This window comes from Monodon monoceros, unplaced genomic scaffold (assembly GCF_005190385.1).
Source record: "Monodon monoceros isolate NGI ecotype Baffin Bay Population unplaced genomic scaffold, NGI_Narwhal_1 Super_Scaffold_16, whole genome shotgun sequence".
In the NCBI taxonomy this organism is placed as follows: domain Eukaryota; kingdom Metazoa; phylum Chordata; class Mammalia; order Artiodactyla; family Monodontidae; genus Monodon; species Monodon monoceros.
In genome coordinates this window covers 37,331,019-37,353,844 of record NW_021703772.1, presented here as the reverse complement: position 1 = coordinate 37,353,844, position 22,826 = coordinate 37,331,019, and the positions used below count along the sequence as shown (strand labels likewise).

The 22,826-nt window shown below is 39.3% G+C and overlaps 1 protein-coding gene across 2 annotated transcripts in view; it reads left to right on the top strand.

Moving 5' to 3' along the window:
- The window catches only part of PLCL1 (phospholipase C like 1 (inactive)), a 359,381-nt gene that overhangs the window by 132,425 nt on the left and 204,130 nt on the right, over positions 1 to 22,826 (top strand). The window contains exon 1 of one of the 2 annotated variants that reach the window (XM_029224962.1): positions 19,194 to 22,733. The exons of the other annotated variant lie outside the window; for it this stretch is intronic. Within the exon in view, the coding sequence (XP_029080795.1) occupies positions 22,731 to 22,733 (3 nt within the window). The 5' untranslated portion in view covers positions 19,194 to 22,730. Of the gene's footprint in view, positions 1 to 19,193; positions 22,734 to 22,826 lie in introns of those variants that run through there. 2 annotated transcript variants of the gene reach the window in all.

Here is a 22,826-nt window from a genome sequence, read left to right as displayed (position 1 = left end):
GAAGTCTGAGATCAAGGCGTCTGCAGCATTGGTTTCTTCTGAGGCCTCTCTTCTTGGCTTGTGGATGGTGGTTCTTTGCTCCCTGTTGTTCCACATGGTCTTTCCTCTGTACCTGTTTGTGTCCTAATCTCCCCTTCTTGTAAGGACTCCTATTCTTATAAGGATGGGGGCCCATCCTAATAACTTCACTTGACCTCTTTCGAGAACCCATTGCCAAGTACAGTCACATTCTGAGGTACTAGATGTAGGACTTAAACATATGAATATGGTGGGGGTTTGGGGGGCAACTTAGCCACAACAGGACCAAAGGATCAATGTTTTTAACCTCCACCCTCAAGAGATACCAACATTCACCCGAATGTGAGTCAGTGCCCTACTTAGGATTCTCAAACCTGGCTGCATTAGAATCACCAGGCAAGCTTAAGAAAAAGGAGAAAACACCAATGCTTAGGCATCACCCTCAGAAGTTTGATTTCATCTATGTAGAATGCGGTATTGTTAGTTTCCAAAGGCTCCCAGATGATTTAAATGTGTACCCAGGTTTGATCATTGCTGTCCTAAAATATGTTTAACTGTATAAGAGAAAGCATATTTCTTACTTTTCTCTCAGTTTTTTCTTTGGAAATTTGTTAAGAAATACAGCTTCTTTCTATGAAAGATGTATATCTAACAAAGAACAATTCAGGTCTAAACAAAGAGCTATATACTTCTAAGGTGGTATAGTTTCAAACATCAAGGATGGGTTTTGATATTAGTTTGCTTGTGACTTACAGTTTTTTTTCTCTGCTTAATGGAGGTAAATCAAAGGAACTAGGGCATATCACTCAGAAAGTAAATGAAGCGAAGAAACTGACATTAAAATGATTAACTAAAATGTCATAACTTTTAGTGAAATTTCTTGATGAAAGAAATGATGTTTTTCAGCCCTCAGAAGGAAGCTAGAAAAAAAAAAAAGGAGGCTAGATTTTCCTTTCCAGATGATATAAATATATGATAGAAACTCATTGATTTAATCAGGCCAATTTCTGTGTTTTGAAGTAAAGCAACTTATCTGGCATTTTTCATTAAGGCTGTATGACAGCTGGCTGCTTCCTAGAATGCAGTACTGTGACACAGATTATTTTATAAAGGCATGGATCAGCTGCCCTTGTAATTTGCTTAAATTAATTATATGTATATTTCTTCACTCTCTGGGCTTAAAAAAGGCTGCACTTGGTTGAGGAAACAGTACTATTGTTTCAATTACAAAAGACCATTTCTACTGTGCTATGTTACACACGGACACACTGTCTTTCCCATTGTGCCTTAATACTATTTTTGGTTTCATTTTTTTCAGAAAGTTATTTTTAAATAGTATGATTTCATTTTGACTGAATTATGTAGCTTTAATCAGGCGATTTGGAAGGGGTATTCAACATCAGAAAAAGCATCATTTAAACTATAAAAGTATACAGTTCCAGGAGAGTAGTTAATTTTTATTTGTCCTTTCTCTCTGTTGATTTCTGACACAGAGATCTGATGACGTGAGCTTTTATCTTAAAACAAAACTATGATTACACCTCTGCAGTAAGTAATCACTTTCTAAAGTTGTATGGTACCCATGTCTTGCTGAAAGCTCTACAGGAATTCAAAGGGCTGAGATTAAACTGGACTTAAATATACCAGTAAATTTAGATATTTTATTTTAAAACACTTAAGAATTCAGCCCTAAGAAGTTCACTAGCAAAGTACCCAAAAGCAAAACCAAATCATATGTTTTCCTTTTATTCAAACTAATGACTGACCTGGGACACAAGTGCCCATATGGACTGAGGTAATGATTTTCTCAGTGACAGGAGCTGCTTTTGGTTAAAAATGGATTGAATGGAAAAGAATGAGAAATGAGGTTTTTTGTTTTGATTTTAGTCATTTTTTTTTACTATGGAATCAGAGGTGAGATTTGGTCACAACTCAATGCCACTGTAATTCCCAGTTACTGTGTGGATTATTAGCCCTCATAATTCTACTTTCTCTGTTTCTTCCATTGTTGTGAGAAAATAACAAAACCTCATAGATATGCCTCATGGCAAAGTTTTACATTTTGCCTCTACGAGTGCCTTTAATACTGTTTGGAATTCTTTTATTCGTACCTCGGGGATCCCTATCCAGTGGCTTCCAGATTTAGCTACTCATAGAGATCTCCTGGGGACCCTGTTAAAAAGTGATCCCCCAGTTTCATCCTGGACCTGTTGAATGCTCCTGAGGATGGGGCTGGGGAGTCTTTCTGTTTGACTGCCTCCCTGGGTGAGTCTTGGTGAGATCAGCCTTCCTCTGGTCCAGGGAATGGTCTTTAGGGACTCCTGGTGGTTCACTCTAAGAGAATTACTGTTCTTAATTCCTTCCACTCCTGTAAATTCGCATTCCTAATTTCCCCTTAAGGAGATGACTGGGCCTTTCCTTCACTTGAAAACTAAGGCCAGCCAGGAAATAACCCTCATATTCCCTTCTGTTTACCTCAGAAACATGTTTCTAGATATCATCTTTCTTTGAATTTCATAGGGAAGGGCTTCCTGGTTGAAAGTAAACTCCTCCATTTTTGCTTCTCAATTCATCCATTTCCATCTTTAGTTTCCCTTCACACCACCATCTAACCTTTAACCTTTTTAAAAAAATTTAATTGCATCGTTTCCCTTTGCCTTTGAACAATCCAGATTTCCCCTATCTGAAAAATTCATTCTCCCATGACCCTTGCTACCACTGAAGTAGTTGAATTTCTCAGTCTTTTCCCCGTCAGACTTCCAAAAAGAATGATTTATTTCTTCCTTACCACTAAGTTTTTCAGTTCTTGTTCTTACCACTCTAAACCACCCCCCTCAGTAATTTCCTCTAATTATGAAATCAGTTTTCTTTTCTAGCAGTTAGATCAGTGTTTCAAAGCAGAAAATAAAACTGTGAAGAGAACTATGAAAAGAAAAGGTTTTTCTTCTTCATCTTCTTTAGAAAATGAAATTAGAAATACACAAAGGATGAATGAATTATCTATTGTGAACATCTGATGAGTAAGTATGGTGGCCCCAGTAAAGGTTCTGGCATCCCCCAAAAGATAAGGTCAGAAGATAAATCTGTCCTGGTTTATCCTTGGCATGGGTTCATCACAGGTTCTCTTGTTTAATGGCCCATAACTAAGACTTTGATAATCGTACTTGGTGATGGATAAGTTTGATAATCGTACTTGGTGATGGATACTCACATATTTTATTGCAAGATGTTTTAACCAGATCTTTCTTGATTTGGAAAAAATTTTTCTGTTGCTACAATGTGGGAATCCCTTTATTATTAGAATATCAGAATAATTTCCACATTCTCTGGGGTTGCCTATAACTTACAAACTATTTTATTTTTCTCTGTATCTAAACTAAGTAAATCAAAACAATTATGATGAAAGTATTTCATGAAAATGATTAAGTCAAATACTTCTGTAAAGCAGACTTAAAACCCCCCAATATTCTTTTCTTCTCCTACTGCCTTGTTCCACTTACTAGACGAACCACTTCAATGTTTTTACCTATTTGTTCTAGTATTTACTTCCTTACTTGAAAAGAATATGCTTCTTGATTAATCAGTTTAATTCCTATTAGGGTATATTAGGATCTTCACTTACTTATACCTCCTCTTCCTTTAAGTTCAAAATCCCATCATGAACAGATAATTTCTAAGCATGCCCTGATCTGAAATGAGTATACTACAAAGCTGAACTGAATAATTTGGTCTATGTAGCAAAATCAAAAATTTTACTTCTTCCCTATATAATTTATTATGTTTAAATGTTTGGTTAATCTTTTCCCAATATCTTATTATGTCTATGTGAGTGCTTTCCACAGCGGAGTAATCCACAGTGTGACTGCATTTCTTATTTTTGTTGTCATTTTTACCTGGAATAAATAATTGCCTCATTTTTTTCCCTTTGTTTAATTTTCTTTGAATGCTATTTCTTCCAACATCCTATAACAGTTCTGTAAAATATCTCTCACTACAGTGTTCCACATGCTCAAGCAGTCAGATAATTTACCACTTCCTTTTTTTTTTTTTTTTTTTGCAGTACGTGGGCCTCTCACTGTTGTGGCCTCTCCTGTTGCAGAGCTCAGGCTCCGGACGTGCAGGCTCAGTGGCCATAGCTCACGGGCCCAGCCGCTCCACAGCATGTGGAATCCTCCTGGACCGGGGCACGAACCCATGTCCCCTGCATCGGCAGGCGGACTCTCAACCACTGCGCCACCAGGGAAGCCCCTACCAGTTCCTTTTCTATTCCTGCTTCTTGGAGCCTCTGTCTCCTGCTCCAGTATGCACTGTCTTCACTAGGACTGAGGCACAGCTGTTACTCTGGCAGTGCCATTGCCTCTCTCCTGTATTTCCTAAATCCACATCCTCTTCTTTCTTGGTTTTTTCCTTTGTTTTGGTGGGACATATCCTATAGTGGCTTCTTGAGAAAGGTGCTTGGGAAAAGAATTTTTACTTTTTGCATGTCTGAATGGACTAATTCACTGTAGGATGATCAGACATGTTAGCTAGATTTTTCATTGAGACCCACCACCCCTCCCCCCTCCCCGAAAGTATCACTATTTATAAATCTTTTCTCTTGGGCAGTTTAGTTTCTCCAGAGAATGCTCAGTGTCCTACCAGGGGAATGCAGTCTGAAGGTGGATGTTCTCGAGTTGAACAAAACACAGATTTTCATATATTATCCCTGTTTTCAGCACTGTACCTCTCACTTGACCTCTTTTGTGACTGCTGTGCCCAAATCTGAAACCCCCATGGTTCACTTTCTCTGGAGAGTAAAACCTCAGATTTCTAGTGGGTGGTAAAGATTAAGACTTGGGAGCTATGGTGTGCTGATAAATGTTTAACAACTAGCTCTCTGAAAAAATCAGAACAAACCAAAATTCTGATTTGTAGAATTTGCCAGTTCCTGTAGTGTAAATATTCCCACTATGGTTGATTTCAAGCTACCAGTGTGAGGTCATTGCAGAGTTGGCTCTTGCAAGCCAGTAAAAACCAGCTGCAGCCCAATGATCGAGAGCCTAAATATGCCCTCATTTTTAGCAACTGCCCTTATTTTCATCTTCACAGTACCCAGTGTCTCCACTTCCTAAGCATGTACAGAGGCAAATTGGTTTGCTGCTTGTAGTCATTGGCTTGACTTTTCTCCACTCTGCTAAAATGTTTCCTGCATCTGCTTTCCATCTTCAAATGTTAGATTATAGTTACATCATTTCATTGAAGTTGGAGTTTGTGTTTCCTGGCATCTTTGTGGCTTTAGAATTTTGAGAGAAGAAGGGAGTGAAACTGCCTTTACTTTGCCATCATCAAACTGAAAATTCTATTCATTTTTCTAAATAAAATCTAGAGTTATGGGACTTCCCTGGTGGCGCAGTGGTTAAGAATCCACCTGCCAATGCAGGGGACACGGGTTTGAGCCCTCGTCTGGGAAGATCCCACATGCCGCGGAGCAACTAAGCCCGTGTGCCACAACTACTGAGTCTGTGCTCTAGAGCCCACGAGCCACAACTACTGAAGCCTCCACGCCTACAGCCCGTGCTCCGCAACAAGAGAAGCCTCCGCAACAAGAGAAGCCACTGCAACGAGAAGCCTGTGTACCGCAACGAAGGATATCCCCTGCTCGCTGCAACTAGAGAAAGCCCGTGTGCAGCAACAAAGAACCAATTCAGCCAAAATAAATAAATAAAAACTTAAAAACAAAAAAAGAACTAGATTATAAAATGATACCCGTTGAATATCATATATCATATGTGGAATTTAAAAAGATGATACACATGAACTTATTTACAAAACAGAAACAGACTCACAGACATAGAAAATGAACTTATGGTTACCATAGGGGAAGGGAAGGGGAGGGATAAATTAGGAGTTTGAGATTAACAAATACTACACTACTATATGTAAAATAGATAAACAAGAATGACCTACTGTATAGCACAGGGAACTATATTCAATATCTTGTGATAACCTATAATGGAAAAGAATCTGAAAAAGAAAAAAAATATATTAAAATGACACCTGTCATTGTTAATAGTATTAATATTTTAAATAATCTTATCTACATCTTTAAAAGTCTAACTTATAGTATAAGATGCTGAGAAATGATTTTTGACTTTGCTACACCAAATTATTCAGTGCAGCTGTGTCATATTAATATTTCAGATCTGGTCATTTTTGGAAATTATAGCAGTTCATGGTGGGATTTTGAACTGAAAAGATGTGAAGGAATGTGGGTTAGTTAAGAAAGATGTCAAAATTTGAGTTACCTTATGTTGGACCCTCATAGGTACTTTATCAGATATTGCAGTCAAAGGCATTATTGAGTTCTGAGGTAGGTTTTGTTTTGGTGGGGGTGGGAGGAAGTTGGGTGAGGGTGGGTATAGGGACATGTTTATTCAATTTTCAAATTAGAAATACAGAATTAGAATACAAAACGTCCTAATAAATGTGCACACCTTTTAGATGTTAATAGCACAAACACCCTGTTGCTGTTTCTATTTTGTGGTCAACAATGATCTTTGAGACAAGATAGCATAGTTGTTAAGCCACAGGATCCTCTTTGCTTCTGTCCCAGAATGCGACTCTGCCAGTTGCTAGTCATCGGTCCTTGACCAAGTTTCTTTATCTCCTGGTGCCTCTGTCTTCTCATCTGTAAAATTAAGATAGAATAGAAACTCCTCATAGGCTTGCTTTGAGGATTAAATGAGTTAATCTGTTAGCACTTCTAGTGTGTGAAGCATAAGTGCTCAATAAACAGTAGTTATTATTATTGTTACTCTTGTTGTCATAGTGATCACCAAATTGGTAGTGGTTCATACCTGTCTACTTTTCTTATTAAGACGTACGTTAACATACAATAATGTCACACTAATGTCACATATGAACACACTTTTTTGGGGCTGTGTTGTTGTGTGTGTTTCATAGCTATTTTGTAGCTTCATCACCCTTCTGATAATTCAATTTAACAGACAGAAATTGAGTGTCAACCATGTATATAATTTTTCTATGCTAAATGCCGAGTTACAGAGTTTCCCAAATGGATTTGTTATTTGGAAAAAAATAATACTAGAAACTTTCCTCAACCTTCACACCAAAATGAACTCCAGATGGATCAAAGATTTAAACCAAAAAAAGAAAGAAAGAAAGAAAAAAAGAGCCATAGAAGTACTGGTAGGAGATATGGGTGAATATTTTAATGTATTTGGAGTAGAGGAAGCTTTTCTATTTATTGACATAAAAATAAGAAACCTTAAAGTAAAAGATTGGCACATTTGACTAAATAAAATTTTAAGTTTTGACTTGGGGGAGGAATCAAAACAAAGTCGAGAGTGAAACACAAACTGGGAAAAATATTGACAGCACATATGAAAGATGAGTAAACTTAATTGTCAGTCAATTGGAAAATGGCAAACAGCCTAAAAGAAAACTGCAGGAACAGGCTATTCACAGAAAAAAAAAAAAAGTTACAAATGGTACGTATAGAATTGCAAAGGTCCTTACTATAATTTAAAGGAATTTAAATGAAATAAAAGATATTTTTCATTTATTGGGAAAAGTGGTATGGGTGGAGGGTGGGAAGAGACCCATGTGAACACATAACCACTGTTTTCAGAGTCAAGGGAGAATAGCCTTTGGGGGTGGGATTGTCTTGGCCTCTGACCTGAGTACCAAGCTGCCTCTCTATCTCTGCTTTCAAGATACCCTCTTGAATGCCCTTCCTCTGTATTTTGTTTCCTTGGAAAAATGCCTTGGCAGGTACTTGAAATGTAATGAGGACTTCAAGCTCTGCATTAATCACAGGTAGCAGTTACCTCACATTCATGTGAGCTAAGCATGTTCAACATCAAAAAAGGCTCCCTTCTGAAAGAACCAGAGTTGGCTGGTGCATGGCCATTCTGTTGGATTTTGATGTTGTTTTCTGAGAACTTCTCCTGTAGATTCCCATGCACATCTTCTTTCCCCTCTAGTGGAAAATAAAACAAAACAGAATAAACCCTTAGGGCTTCTGGGGGAGAAAGAGACTAGATTGGTTTGTTTGTAGGTTCATTTCAATAAATATTTATTGAATACTTATTGTGTGTCAGATACTATTGTAATCATAGAACATATAGGAGTGAACACAAGTTTCCATGGAGCTTGTATTTTGGGGGTAGGGACAGTCAATTAAAAAATTAAACAAGAATTTCAGATGACTCATAGGAAGAAGATAAAATCAGGTAATAAAGAGTACAGGGAAAATTGATTTGAGGAGGAGCTTCAAGATGGCGGAAGAGTAAGATGCGGAGATCGCCTTCCTCCCCACAGATATATCAGAAATATATCTACACGTGGAACAGCTCCCACAGAACACCTACTGAACGCTGGCAGAAGACCTCAGACCTCCCCAAAGGCAAGAAACCCCCCACGTACCTGGGTAGGGAAAAGAAAAAACAGAGGCAAAAGAATAGGGACGGGACCTGCACCAGTGGGAGGGAGCTGTGAAGGAGGAAAGGCTTCCACACACTAGAAGCCCCTTCGTGGGCGGAGACTGTGGGTGGCGGAGGGGGGAAGCTTAGGGGCCGCGGAGGAGAGCACAGCAACAGGGGTGCGGAGGGCAAAGCAGAGAGATTCCCGCACAGAGTATCAGGGCCGACCGGCACTCACCAGCCCGAGGGGCTTGTCTGCTCACCCGCCGGGGCGGGCGGGGCTGGGAGCTGAGGCTTGGGCTTCGGTCGGATGCAGGGAGAGGACCGGGGTTGGAGGCGTGAACACAGCCTTCAGGGGGTTAGTGTGCCACGGCTAGCCGGGAGGGAGTCCGGGAAAAAGTCTGGAGCTAACGAAGAGGCAAGAGACTTTTTCTTGCCTCTTTGTTTCCTGGTGCGTGAGGAGAGGGGATTCAGAGCGCCGATTAAAGGAGCTCCAGAGACGGGCGTGAGCCGCGCCTAACAGCGTGGATCCCAGAGACGGGCATGAGATGCCAAGGCTGCTGCTGCCGCCACCAAGAAGCCTGTGTGCGAGCACAGGTCACTATCCACACCTCCCCTCCCGGGAGCCTGTGCAGCCCGCCACTGCCAGGGCCTCGTGATCCAGGGACAACTTACCCGGGAGAACTCATGTAGCGCCTCAGGCTGGTGCAACGTCGCGCCGGCCTCTGCCGCTGCAGGCTCGCCCCTCACTCCATACCCCTCCCTCCCCCCGGCCTGAGTGAGCCAAAGTCTCTGAAGCAACTGCTCCTTTAACCCCGTCCTGTCTGGGCGAAGAACAGATGCCCTCAGGCGACCTACACGCAGAGGCGGGTCCAAATCCAAAGCTGAACCCCGGGAGCTGTGCGAACAAAGAAGAGAGATGGAAATTTCTCCCAGCAGCCTCAGGAGCAGCAGATTAAATCTCCACAATCACCGTGATGTACCCTGCATCTGTGGAATACCTGAAGAGACAGCGAATCATTCCAAATTGAGGAAGTGGACTTTGGGAGCAACTATATATATATATATATATATATATATTTCCCTTTTTCTCTTTTTGTGAGTGTGTATGTGTATACTTCTGTGTGTGATTTTGTTTGTATAGCTTTGCTTTTACCATTTGTCCTAGGGTTCTGTCTGTCTGGTTTTTTCTTTCTTATTTTTAGTATAGTTTTTAGTGCTTGTTATCATTGGTGGATTAGTTTTTTGGTATGGTTGCTCTCTTCTTTCTTTCTTTCGTCTTTATTACTTTTTAATTTTTTTAATAATTATTTTTTATTTTAATAACTTTATTTTATTTTCTCTTTTTCTTTCTTTCTTTCTTTTTTCTCCCTTTTATTCTGAGCCGTGTGGATGACAGGCGCTTGGTGCTCCAGCCAGGCATCAGGGCTGTGCCTCTGAGGTGGGAGAGGCAAGTTCAGGACATTGGTCCACCAGAGACCTCCCAGCTCCATGTAATATCAAACGGCAAAAATCTCCCAGAGATCTCCATCTCAACACCAAAGCCCAGCTCAACTCAACGACCAGCAAGCTACAGTGCTGGACACCCTATGCCAAACAACTAGCAACACAGGAACACAACCCCACCCATTAGCAGAGAGGCTGCCTAAAATCATAATAAGGTCACAGACACCCCAAAACACACCACCAGATGTGGACCTGCCCACCAGAAAGACGAGATCCAGCCTCATCCAGGACTGGATGAACACAGGCACTAGTCCCCTAAACGAGGAAGCCAACAAAACCCACAGAACGAACCTTAGCCACTGGGGGCAGACACAAAAAACAACGGGAACTATGAACCTGCAGCCTGCAGGAGACCCCAAACACAGTAAGTTAAGCAAAATGAGAAGACAGAGAAACACACAGCAGATGAAGGAGAAAGGTAATAACCCACCAGACCTAACAAATGAAGAGGAAATAGGCACTCTACTTGAAAAAGAATTCAGAATAATGATAGTAAAGATGATCCAAAATCTTGGAAATAGAATGGAGAAAATACAAGAAACTTTAACAAGGACCTAGAAGAACTAAAGAGCAAACAAACAATGATGAACAACACAATAAATGAAATTTAAAATTCTCTAGAAGGGATGAATAGCAGAATAACTGAGGCAGAAGACCGGATAAGTAACCTGGAAGATAAAATAGTGGAAATAATTACTGCAGAGCAGAATAAAGAAGAAAGAATGAAAAGAATTGAGGACAGTCTCAGAGACTTCTGGGACAACATTAAATGCACTAACATTCAAATTATAGGGGTCCCAGAAGAAGAATAGACAAAGAAAGGGACTGAGAAAATATTTGAAAAGATTATAGTTGAAAACTTCCCTAATTTGGGAAAGGAAATAGTTAATCAAGTCCAGGAAGTGCAGAGAGTCCCATACAGGATAAATCCAAGGAGACACACACCAAGACATATATTAATCCAACTATCAAAAATTAAATACAAAGAAAAAATATTAAAAGCAGCAAGGGAAAAGGAGTAAATAACATACAAGGGAATCCCCATAAGGTTAACAGCTGATCTTTCAGCAGAAACTCTGCAAGCCAGAAGGTAGTGGCAGGACATACTTAGAGTGATGAAAGGCAAAAACCTACAACCAAGATTACTCTACCCAGCAACGATCTCATTCAGATTTGATGGAGAAATTAAAACCTTTACAGACAAGCAAAAGCTAAGAGAATTCAGCACCACCAAACCAGCTTTACAACAAATACTAAAGGACCTTCTCCAGGCAGGAAACACAAGAGAAAGAAAAGACCTACAATAACAAACACAAAACAATGAAGAAAATGGTAATAGGAACATACATATTGATAATTCCCTTAAATGTAAATGGATTAAATGCTCCAACCAAAAGACATAGACTGGATGATAGATACAAAAACAAGATACGTACATATGCTGTGTACAAGAGACCCACTTCAGACCTAGGGACACATACAGACTGAAAGTGAGGAGGTGGAAAAAGATATTCCATGCAAATGGAAATCAGAAGAAAGCTGGAGTAGCAATTCTCATATCAGACAAAATAGACTTTAAAATAAAGGCTATTACAAGAGACAAAGAAGGACACTACATAATGATCAAGGGATCAATCCAAGAAGAAGATATAACAATTGTAAATATTTATGCACCCAACATAGGAGCACCTCAATACATAAAGCAAATACTAACAGCCATAAAAGGGGAAATTGACAGTAACACAATCATAGTAGGGGACTTTAACACCCCACTTTCACCAATGGACACATCATCCAAATGAAAATAAGGAAACACAGGCTTTAAATGTTACATTAAACAAGATGGACTTAATTGATATTTGTAGGATATTCCATCCAAAAACAACAGAATACACTTTCTTCTCAAGTGCTCATGAAACAGTCTCAAGGATAGATCATATCTTGGGTCACAAATCAAGCCTTGGTAAATTTAAGAAAATTGAAATCATATCAAGTATCTCTTCTGACCACAATGCTATGAGACTAGATATCAATTACTGGAAAAAAAACTGTAAAAAATACAAACACATGTAGGCTAAAAAATACACTACTTAATAACCAAGAGATCACTGAAGAAATCAAAGAGGACATCAAAAAGTACCTAGAAACAAATGACACCGAAAACATGACGACCCAAAACCTATGGGATGCAGCAAAAGCAGTTCTAAAAAAGGAAGTTTATTGCAAAACAATCCTACCTTAAGAAACAAGAAACATCTCAAATAAATCTAACCTTGAACCTAAATCAATTAGAGAAAGAAGAACAAAAAAATGCCAAGTTTATCAGAAAGAAAGAAATCATAAAGATCGGATCAGAAATAAATGAAAAAGAAATGAAGGAAACGATAGCAAAGATCAATAAAACTAAAAGCTGGTTCTTTGATAAGATAAACAAAATTGATAAACCATTAGCCAGACTCATCAAGAAAAAAAGGGAGAAGACTCAAATCAATAGAATTAGAAATGAAAAAGGAGAAGTAACAACTGACACTGCAGAAATACAAAGGATCATGAGAGATTACTACAGGCAACTATGTGCCATAAAATGGACAACGTGTAAGAAATGGACAAATTCTTAGAACAGCACAACCTTCCGAGACTGAACCAGGAAGAAACAGAAAATATAAACAGACCAATCACAAGCACTGAAATTGCAACTGTGATTAAAAATCTGCCAACAAACAATAGCCCAGGACCATATGGCTTCACAGCCGAATTGTATCAAACATTTAGAGAAGAGCTAACAGCTATCCTTCTCAAACTCTTCCAAAATATAGCAGAGGGAGGAACACTCCCAAGTCATTCTACCAGGTCACCATCACCCTGATACAAAAACTAGAAGATGTTACAAAGAAAGAAAACTACAGGCCAATATCACTGATGAACATACATGCAAAAATCCTCAACAAAATACTAGCAAACAGAATCCAACAGCACATTAAAAACGATCATACATGATGATCAAGTGGGGCTTATCCCAGGAATTCAAAGATTCTTCAATATATGCAAATCAATCAATGTGATACACCATATTAACAACTTGCAGGTGAAAAACCATATGATCATCTCAATAGATACAGAGAAAGCTTTCAACAAAATTCAACACCCATTTATGGTAAAAACCCTTCAGAAAGTAGGCATAGAGGGAACTTACCTCAACATAATAAAGGCCATATATGACAAACGCACAGCCAACATCGTCCTTAATGGTTAAAAACTGAAACTGTTTCTACTAAGATCAGGAACAAGACAAGGTTGCCCACTCTCACCACTATTATTCAACATAGTTTTGGAAGTTTTAGCCACAGCAATCAGAGAAGAAAAAGAAATAAAAGGAATCCAAATCAGAAAAGAAGAAGTAAAACTGTCACTGCAGATGACTTGATACTATACATAGAGAATCCTAAAGACTCTACCAGAAAACTACTAGAGCTAATCAATGAATTTGGTAAAGTAGCAGGATACAAAATTAATGCACAGAAATCTCTTGCTTGCCTATACATTAATGATGAAAAATCTGAAAGTGAAATTAAGAAAACACTCCCATTTACCATTGCAACAAAAAGAATAAAATACCTAAGGATAAACCTACCTAAGGAGACAAAAGACCTGTATGCAGAAAATTATAAGACGCTGATGAAAGAAATTTAAGATGATACAAATAGATGGAGAGATATACGATGTTCTTGGATTGGAAAAATCAACATTGTGAAAATGACTCTACTACCCAAAGCAATCTACAGATTCAATGCAATCCCTATCAAACTACCACTGGCATTTTTCACAGAACTAGAACAAAAAATTTCACAATTTGTATGGAAACACAAGAGACCCTGAATAGCCAAAGCAATCTTGAGAAAGAAACACGGAGCTGGAGGAATCAAGCTCCCTGTCTATACTACACACTATACTACAAAGCTACAGTAATGAGGACAGTATGGTACTGACACAAAAACAGAAATATAGATCAATAGAACAGGATAGAAAGCCCAGAGATTAACCCACACACATATGTTCACCTTATCTTTGATAAGGGAGGCAAGAATATACAATGGAGAAAAGACAGCCTTTTCAATAAGTGGTGCTGGGAAAACTGGACAGCTACATGTAAAAGAATGAAATTAGAACACTCCTTAATACCATACATAAAAATAAAGTCAAAATGTATTAAAGACCTAAATGGAAGGCCAGACACTATAAAACTCTTCAGGAAAACATAGGCAGAACATTCTATGACATAAATCACAGCAAGATCCTTTTTGACCCACCTCCTAGAGAAATGAAAATAAAACCAAAAAGAAACAAATCGGACCTAATGAAACTTAAAAGCTTTTGCACAGCAAAGGAAACCATAAACAAGATGAAAAGACAACTCTCAGTATGGGAGAAAATATTTGCAAATGAAGCACCTGACAAAGGATTAATCTCCAGAATTTACAAGCAGCTTATGCAGCTCAATATCAAAAGAACAAACAACCCAATCAAAAAATGAGCAGGAGGACTTCCCTGGTGGCGCAGTGGGTGAGAGTCCGCCTGCCAATGTAGGGGACATGGGTTCGTGCCCCAGTTCGGGAAGATCCCACATGCCTCAGAGCGGCTGGGCCCGTGAACCATGGCCACTGAGTCTGCACGTCTGGAGCCTGTGCTCCACAACGGGACAGGCCACAGCAGTGAGAGGCCCGCGTACCGCAAAAAAAAAAAAAAAAACGGGCAGAAGACCTAAATAGACATTTCTCCAAAGAAGATATACAGATTGCCAACAAACACATGAAAGAATGCTCAACATCATTAACCATTAGAGAAATGCAAATCAAAACTACAGTGAGATATCATCTCAGAGTGGTCAGAATGGCCATCGTCAAAAAATTTACAAACAATAAAAGCTGGAGAGGATGTGGAGAAAAGGGAACCCTCTTGCTCCGTTGGTGGGAATGTAAATTGATAGAGCGACTATGGAGAACAGTATGGAGGTTCCTTAAAAAAGTAAAAATAGAACTACCATATGACCCAGCAATCCCACTACTGGGCATATACTCTGAGAAAACCATAATTCAAAAAGAGTCATGTACCGCAGTGTTTAATGCAGCTCTATTTCCAATAGCCAGGACATGGAAGCCACTAAAGTGCCCATCGACAGATGAATTGATAAAGAAGATGTGGCACATTTATACAATGGAATATTACTCAGCCATAAAAAGGAACGAAATTGAGTTATTTGTAGTGTGGTGGTTGGACCTAGTGTCTGTCATACAGAGTGAAGCAAGTCAGAAAGAGAAAAACAAATACCGTATGCTAACACATATATATGGAATCTAAAAAAAAAACAAACATAAAGGACATGAAGCACCAGGGGCAAGATGGGAATAAAGACGCAGACCTACTAGAGTATGGACTTGAGGACATGGGGAGGGGGAAGGGTAAGCTATGTCAAAGTTAGAGAGTGGCATGGACATATATACACTACCATACGTAAAATAGATAACTAGTGGGAAGCAGCCACATAGCACAGGGAGATCAGCTTGGTACTTTGTGACCACCTAGAGGGGTGGGATAGGAATGGTGGGAGGGAGGGAGATGCAAGAGGGAAGATATATGTATATGTATAACTGATTCACTTTGTTATAAAGCAGAAACTAACACACCATTATAAAGCAATTATACTCCAATACAGATGTTAAAAAAAAAATAAGAGTAGAAGGGTGGGGGTAGTCAGATAAATAAATATATATATATATATATATACACATATGATACATATGTACATACATTATGTGTACACACATGTACATACACATGCATAATAGTGCTTCTTAAACTTTAATGTTTACCAGAATCACTTGTAGGACTTATTTAAACAGATTGTTGAGCCCCTCCCTCAGAGTCTCTGATTCAGTAGAGGCCTGGTGTGGGGCCCAGAATTTTACATTTTTAACAAGTTGTTGGGTGCTGTTGTTGCTGCTGCTCTAGAGACCACACTTTGAGACCCACTGGCATAGGGCACTGAGTGGTCCTAGAAAACTTTTCCAATGAGGTGGTGTTTGGGTAGAGAACTGAATGATGGATGAGAAGGGACCAATGTTGTGAAGACGATCAGTGGTGGAAGAAGAGGGTAGGAATGAAGAAGAGCTTTCCAGATAAAGCAGAGAAACTGTGGATTGAAGGAAGCAAAGAGGCTAGTGAGGCTGCAGAGTAATGACTGGAGGGGAGAGTGGCAGCAGCTGAACTAAGAGAGGAAGATAGACAGTGGGCAGGCCATGGAGGACAGTGGTCCTCTATTCTGAAAGCATACTTAAAAAACAAACAATGCCAGAGCCCACCTCCAGAGACTCTGATTTAATTAATCTGGGTGGCACTTAGTTATTTTTAAAAGTTCCTTAGGTAATTCTGTAATATCAGTAATTCTGATAAGCAGTCAAGGCTGAGAATAATGGAGACAGGCCCTTTGTAGCCGTGTAAAGTTGAGATTTTATTTCAAATGTGATGAAAAGCCATTGAACAGTAGAGGATGTATTTGGATTTAATTTCCAGCTGCTAGAATGAATTTTGTAAGAGGTTAAGAGTGAATGAGCAGACCAGTTAGAAAATGTTACAGTTGTCCAGGTTGAAAGTGATGTTGGCTTCAGTTTGGTGGTAGTAGCAGGGATGATGAGAAATGGGATGCTGGATAGTAGATGGGATTTGGGGTAGAACAGAAAGGACTTGCTGATGGTTCCTTGGATATTGGAAGTGAGAGAGAGAGAGAAGACTCAAATATGACTCCAAGGTCACCTTTCAACTGAGTGAGAGGTGACACCATTAACTGAGAACATTGGGGTAGAAACAGGTTTAGAGAGAAACTAAAAATTTTTAATTTTGGTATATTAACTCTAAGATGCCTCTTAGGAACAGTTAAGAACCAGATTGTTTTAGGGAAAGGGAGTGGAACTGAGGGTGAACTGATGCCTTGCTCTTTTGACAGGCCCATTGTGATCGCTAGCTAGGATAGTATTAATTTTAATGTGGATTTCACATGCATTTTGGAAAATGTAACCTCTCCTGTAATGTGTAACTTTTTAAATGGGTGGATAGAATCATGCCAGTAGCTTTCAAGAGGCTTAAACCAATGAGCTTAAGCTGGTGGGCCCATGGTAGGCACTCAATATATATTTGTTGAATTAATCAATGAATGAATGGGTGAACTTACTTTTATACATGAAGCCCATTTGTCATTTTGATGGGCAATGTGTCTTCAGATCACATGGTATAGGGGGCACCAAATATCCAGTGGTCAAAGTTTATGTCTCGATTAGATTGTCATAAAGTATTTAACTGGTCAAATGAATCCACGGAATCCAAAAGGGCAGAGGGTTTTTGGTGTAAACAGTGTTGTGTTCCTAGTGTTACTACGATCTCCGAAGACCTGTCTCGTTTCTAGTTCTGTATCTCTGTATTTTTGCTCATTTTCATGAGCTAGTGTCGTCTGTGATTTCAGCAGAATCAGACCAGATTTAGAACATGACTTTACAGAAAGTTCTCCTGCTTCTCTGTATTCCAGGGCCTGCCAGGCACAGTAGGGAGAGGGTTCAGGGGCAAGAGGTCCTATAAGCCAGCTCGGTGCAGTGTGGAATGTGAGATCAGAGCTGACTTACCTGAGATTTCAAAGATGATCAACATCTGCCTGTAAGTATCTCTTCTAATGAACCAAAAGTCAGAATTTGTTTCTGGAAGGGGAAATCAGTTCCACAACTAGAGAGACCAGAGAAGCTGCTGAGAACTCTTCCCAGACTGTATTCAGATGCCCAGACTTGTGCATGAACAGGTGGGGCCTCTCCCTAGTCATGCTGCCGTATCCCTAGATTATGGAGTGGAGAGCCACTCAAGCTCATTTCTCCTTATTAGCTGCATTCAGGGACCAATGATTCCACTTCAGTCTTGTGTAATGAGAGTTAGAAGTTAAATCCATGATCTTAACAGTAGTCACCCAAGTTCTTCTGAAGGGAGAAAAACTCTATCTGTGAATGCCTTGATAATCCATGTAGAGGCACAAAACGAAACTGGAGAACACATTGGAAGCTAGACCCAAGGTAGGAGAGGGGAATGGTTAAGTTGACACCTGACCTAAGGAGGGGAGTCTGTTGTGCTCTTTGAAGGAGGTAAATAGAGAAAGGAGGGAGGAAAAAGAAGCTTGCAGATGCTGCAAAGTTGGGTGAAGAGACCTGTGGAAATAATCCGGTGTTAGGGTGGCCAAAAGATAATTTAAGAGGAGAGATGTTCAGTGTTCTACTTGAAATTGTTTACTTTGCTGTCATGTAAACTCCTTTTACACCTCCCTTTGAATAACTGATAAAGTCTCATATTCATGGAAGCTTTATGTGAGTGGAGAAATGGATGGGGAACTCAAGAAAGCTTGAGCTTCACATTGGGTCTACTGGTGGAGAACAGAGAGGGGGCTGTGCAAGTAGGTGCAGAGCTGATTTTGAGAATACAAGTTCTGCCCTCATCCTTACCTTACACACATCTAAGGAATCCTCAGAAATTTTGGGCAGAGCTTTGGTGGGAGACCCAAACTCCAAGTGACACTTGAGTTGTAAGATTTGGGGTAGCAAAAATGATTTCTCTCCAAAATATTAAGGGTTCTATCTCTTTTAACGTGATTTGGCCTCACTGGCTCTTCTTCAACTTTACTAGCTCTTTCATTAAACCTCCACTTCCGACTCACAATCTTTGTACTGTTTCTCTAACAGGTTCCTTTGTCTAATCTCTCTTTGGTTTGCATCTGGTTCTCCTTCCCTTGTTCCTGTGGCATTGGGGGAGACCAGTTCTTCCATTTCACACCTGGGGGCCTATTGTACCCAGTCTAGCACCTGAACCCTGGAGACATCTGGTCACCCAAGAAGAGAGGTCAGACCTGACTAATATTCTGGGAGATTGTTTTCCTGAGCATGAGTATGGGTGAGGCATTTGTTTTTCAAAGGTCATGTATTATATGGTCACATGGATTTAAACAGGTAAGGATTTATGGCATATCAAGTAATATTAAAAAATCATTTAACTCGAGAGGAAGAAGGCAATAAAAGATTCATTCTCAGCCATTTTGTAAATCCCAGAACCAGCACTTTGAAAATACTCTGTGTACTGCAAATGTCAAAGTCAGCATACGTGTTTTTGGAGGAAATAATTACAAATGCTAATATGAGGTAAGTAAAAATATTTTAATGTTTCTGTTAAGTCTGTTTTGCTACTTCAGAAGTTGCTATATCTAAGTAGGCAGGATTGTAAGATAGGAATATATTTATATGTCGATACTGGCCTTTTGACTTCATTCTTACAGTTGCTTAATATTCTCTTATAATGAAATTGTTTCCAGTAATAAAACTGCATTGCAAAAACTTCTTAGGTTATCTGAGGTAAAAATTAGATACCTAAAATAACAAAGAAAATAATTCTTGCCTGAGGGCTTCTCTAAACAAGAGAAGCATGGCTGTGCAATCACTGTGAATGTATTCCCTCCTGTAGAAGTTGCTACTTAGGAGGTTTATTGTGTTCCAGCTAAAAGTCTGGAGGTGGGAATGGTGGAAATAGTGAGCTGGGAAGGTCAGGAATACATTAGGTTACCTGACTTGAATGATTGTAAAATTTATGGCCCATGGTTAAGTTTGGTGAAGGTTTATTTACAAAATGAAAGAACATGTATGTTTTCATACCATGCTGATTGTTGAAATAAAAATTGCATGTATTGATATATACCTATAGCGGTCTGCCATTGTTGTTTATACAACCCTCCCCTCAGCCTTTCTTCTGGGAAAAACAACCCCTTTCCTTTGGGAATGGCTCAAGCTTCCTGTGGGCACCACCTTGTTCTTTATGTGACCCTGCCCCTTCGCTACTCCCATCTTTTCTCTTACTAGGGCCACAATGGACTGGCCAGGAGTGGACATCTGACTCAAGCTGGTCCTTCCCCTGAAGTTTGCAAGTGAATTGAGAAGGAGTCCGTTCATTTTTTCTGGGAAATTTATAAGATGTGAAACCCAGGAGCTTATAATAGATTTACTGCCCAGAGAAGAAAGCCAGTCTATAGTGAGAGGGTCAGACCGTAGAGAGATACATACTTCCTGCAGTTTAAGTGGTCAATCCTTTAATATCGTAGTATACTTTAGTATGCTCCCTATATATTTTCATGTTGCTTAAACTAATCTAAGCTGGATTTCTGTCACTTAGCAAAAAGCATCCTGATGAACATATAGGCAGTGTGCATAGGAAAGATTATTAAAGGCTGAAAGGCTGTGGCATCAAAGTAATCTTGAGGTTTATAACACTCTGAACTGGTTGGTTGTTGGACATGACTGAGGAACATTGAGTTGTGTCATAGAAATCTTATTAATTGAGTGACGAATTGTCTTCTGATAAATATTTAATATTCCACAAGGCTAGTCCAGAAACCTAAAGACTAATCAGTCTCTTTTGGTGAGTTAGGACAATTGTTCAAACTCATTCTGTCTTTGTGATGAGCATTCATGATTAATACACTAGAACTGATAGGACCCTGTTACTCTGTCCCCTAGCAGAGCGAATAGGTCCTTTCTTAAACCTTAGTCAGGATAGCTTTGAGGCCATGTATTGGCATTATATCTAAGTAGTGAAAGTTTATGTTCTGTCTTAAACCTCTCTCCTGAGTCAGTGCTCTTCTGCTGATCAGCTAAAGAATTTGATACTCTACTTTGCTGAAGTGAAATTCATTGATAATGGCTTATTTTGTTGCCTTCTCCAGTTAGTGCTTACCTTTTAACTCACTGGAGTGAGTTAGTTGTGGATTTAAGATACTATAATAATAAGAAGGGGGAAATGACTTTTTGTGGAAACAGCACCCAGTTATCAGCAGTCGAAGCCATTAAATTTATTGATGCTGAAATTCTTCCCAGGGGTGAGTCTCCCATACAGCATAACCATTCTTGGTAAACAGTGTTTTATATCATACATATATTCTGATGTGGAACCTACATCATTGTTCTTGTATGGATAAATCATACCTCCATATAGTATAATAGTAGGTATCATTTGTAGAGAGCTGCCATATTCTAGATACTGCTGGTGCTTTCACACTTTATCTCATTGATTTGATCTTCAGGAAAATGTTATGAAGTAGATATTATCATCATTTTGCAGGAGAGGAAAACTCAGCACAGAGAAGTTAAGCAGATTGGCTAAGGTCCTTTAGCTGATGAGAGAACATAACGCAGAAAACACTCACCAGTGCTGCTTCCTTCAAGTTGGACTCCTTGCCTGTATGAGTTACCTCCTTACTTGCCTTTAGGTGGGGAGTAAGGAGTGGTTGCCATGGTTAATCCCAAGGTAGAAAAAGCCTTTGGCATCTGGCCATGATCATCATTTAACCCAGCTGTGGAAGAGTCTTGATATTAACCAAGAATCACTAAATGGTACACACAGACTGGGTGCAGATTGAGTGTCTGCTGTCTTGATCAGAGGCTAATTCCTTGGGAGTATTGGGAATTATTAGGTGATAACCTTACGGTGATTGAGTTACTGATTGAAAACCTGTGGGTCTTTTAATAACTTATTATAATTTTGATTCCTAGAGGCATGTTAGGGATATTCCTTTTTGAAAGTTCTAAATGGATCATAATACTATACTTGCTTGTATATTAATATGTCAACAATCAACATCTCATCATTAACTCCATTTTAGAGGTATCTGCATTAATGTATTGATATTCTCCTAATAACTGAATTAGATCTATAAGGATCAAAATCATTTCTCAGTGCTTTTATTATCTTTTCAAAGTGTTTTTAACAACACATTGTGTATTCCAGAGTTATTTTTTAAATGTTGTTCTACTTTTACTAACTTCCTAAGTATACACCAATGCCATAGTGGAATAAATCTGCATGAGTCTTGCCTGATCCACAACATGGAAACAGTACACATGTCCATGGTAGGGAAAAGCTGGAGCAATCTTGCCCCGTGTATATATGGCTGGACTTTTATTTTTCTGCCTTGACTGTGATCCAGTATATAATACTGGGGTTGACACTCCATCATTTGGATATTTAGAACTGAAGGCTTGTAATAGACAATGTGGAGGGCAGTGAAAAGAATCTTAAACTGGCAGTGTGAAGACTTACACTTTGCCATACCAGCTGTGGGACCTTGATCCTCATTTTTCTTGGCCTTGGAAGGACGTAAATGAGAGAAATGATCTGCAGGTCAATTTAAACCTTAATGCTGGAATTCTGTAATGCTAGATAATTGGAGCTCTGTTTTCTGGTGTCTGATCACAAACCCTTTTGGAAATAGAAGAAAACACCACAAATTATGTTGTTCACTGGGTTGGAATAGAAATTGAAGGCAGGAAGGCCTGCAGAGAGCCTCAGCTTAGTTTCTTCTCAGATGACTTGTTTCCTTTAAAAGGATGGGGAGAGATTTTAATCTCTTATCGATTCAGCATCTGTGGTTTCTTTCATGAGCAAGCATCATAGTGGATGTCAAGAACTATGTGGTAATTTACAATTATTCCATGGCATCATGTAATATGTATTTTAGAATAATTGTTTAGAGGTGCTTGCTTGCTAAAGTATGATTATATTCAGAAAGGAGGAGCTTTGTAAGTGACGCAAACTTCAGAGTTCTATGAATTTCACGTTTAAGCTCATTAACGGGCAGGTGCTATTTTAGGCATTCTGTGATGTGTGCTGTTCTTTGGTCCTTCCTCTACATGGCAGTTGTGGGAAGACCTCTGACAGGAGATAATGGTAAGTTATCTTAATTTAGAGGCTAAAAAGTATTAAAAGAAAACTTCTCTTTGAGAAGAAACATTAGAGGAATGTTTTAACAATTTGAGGATG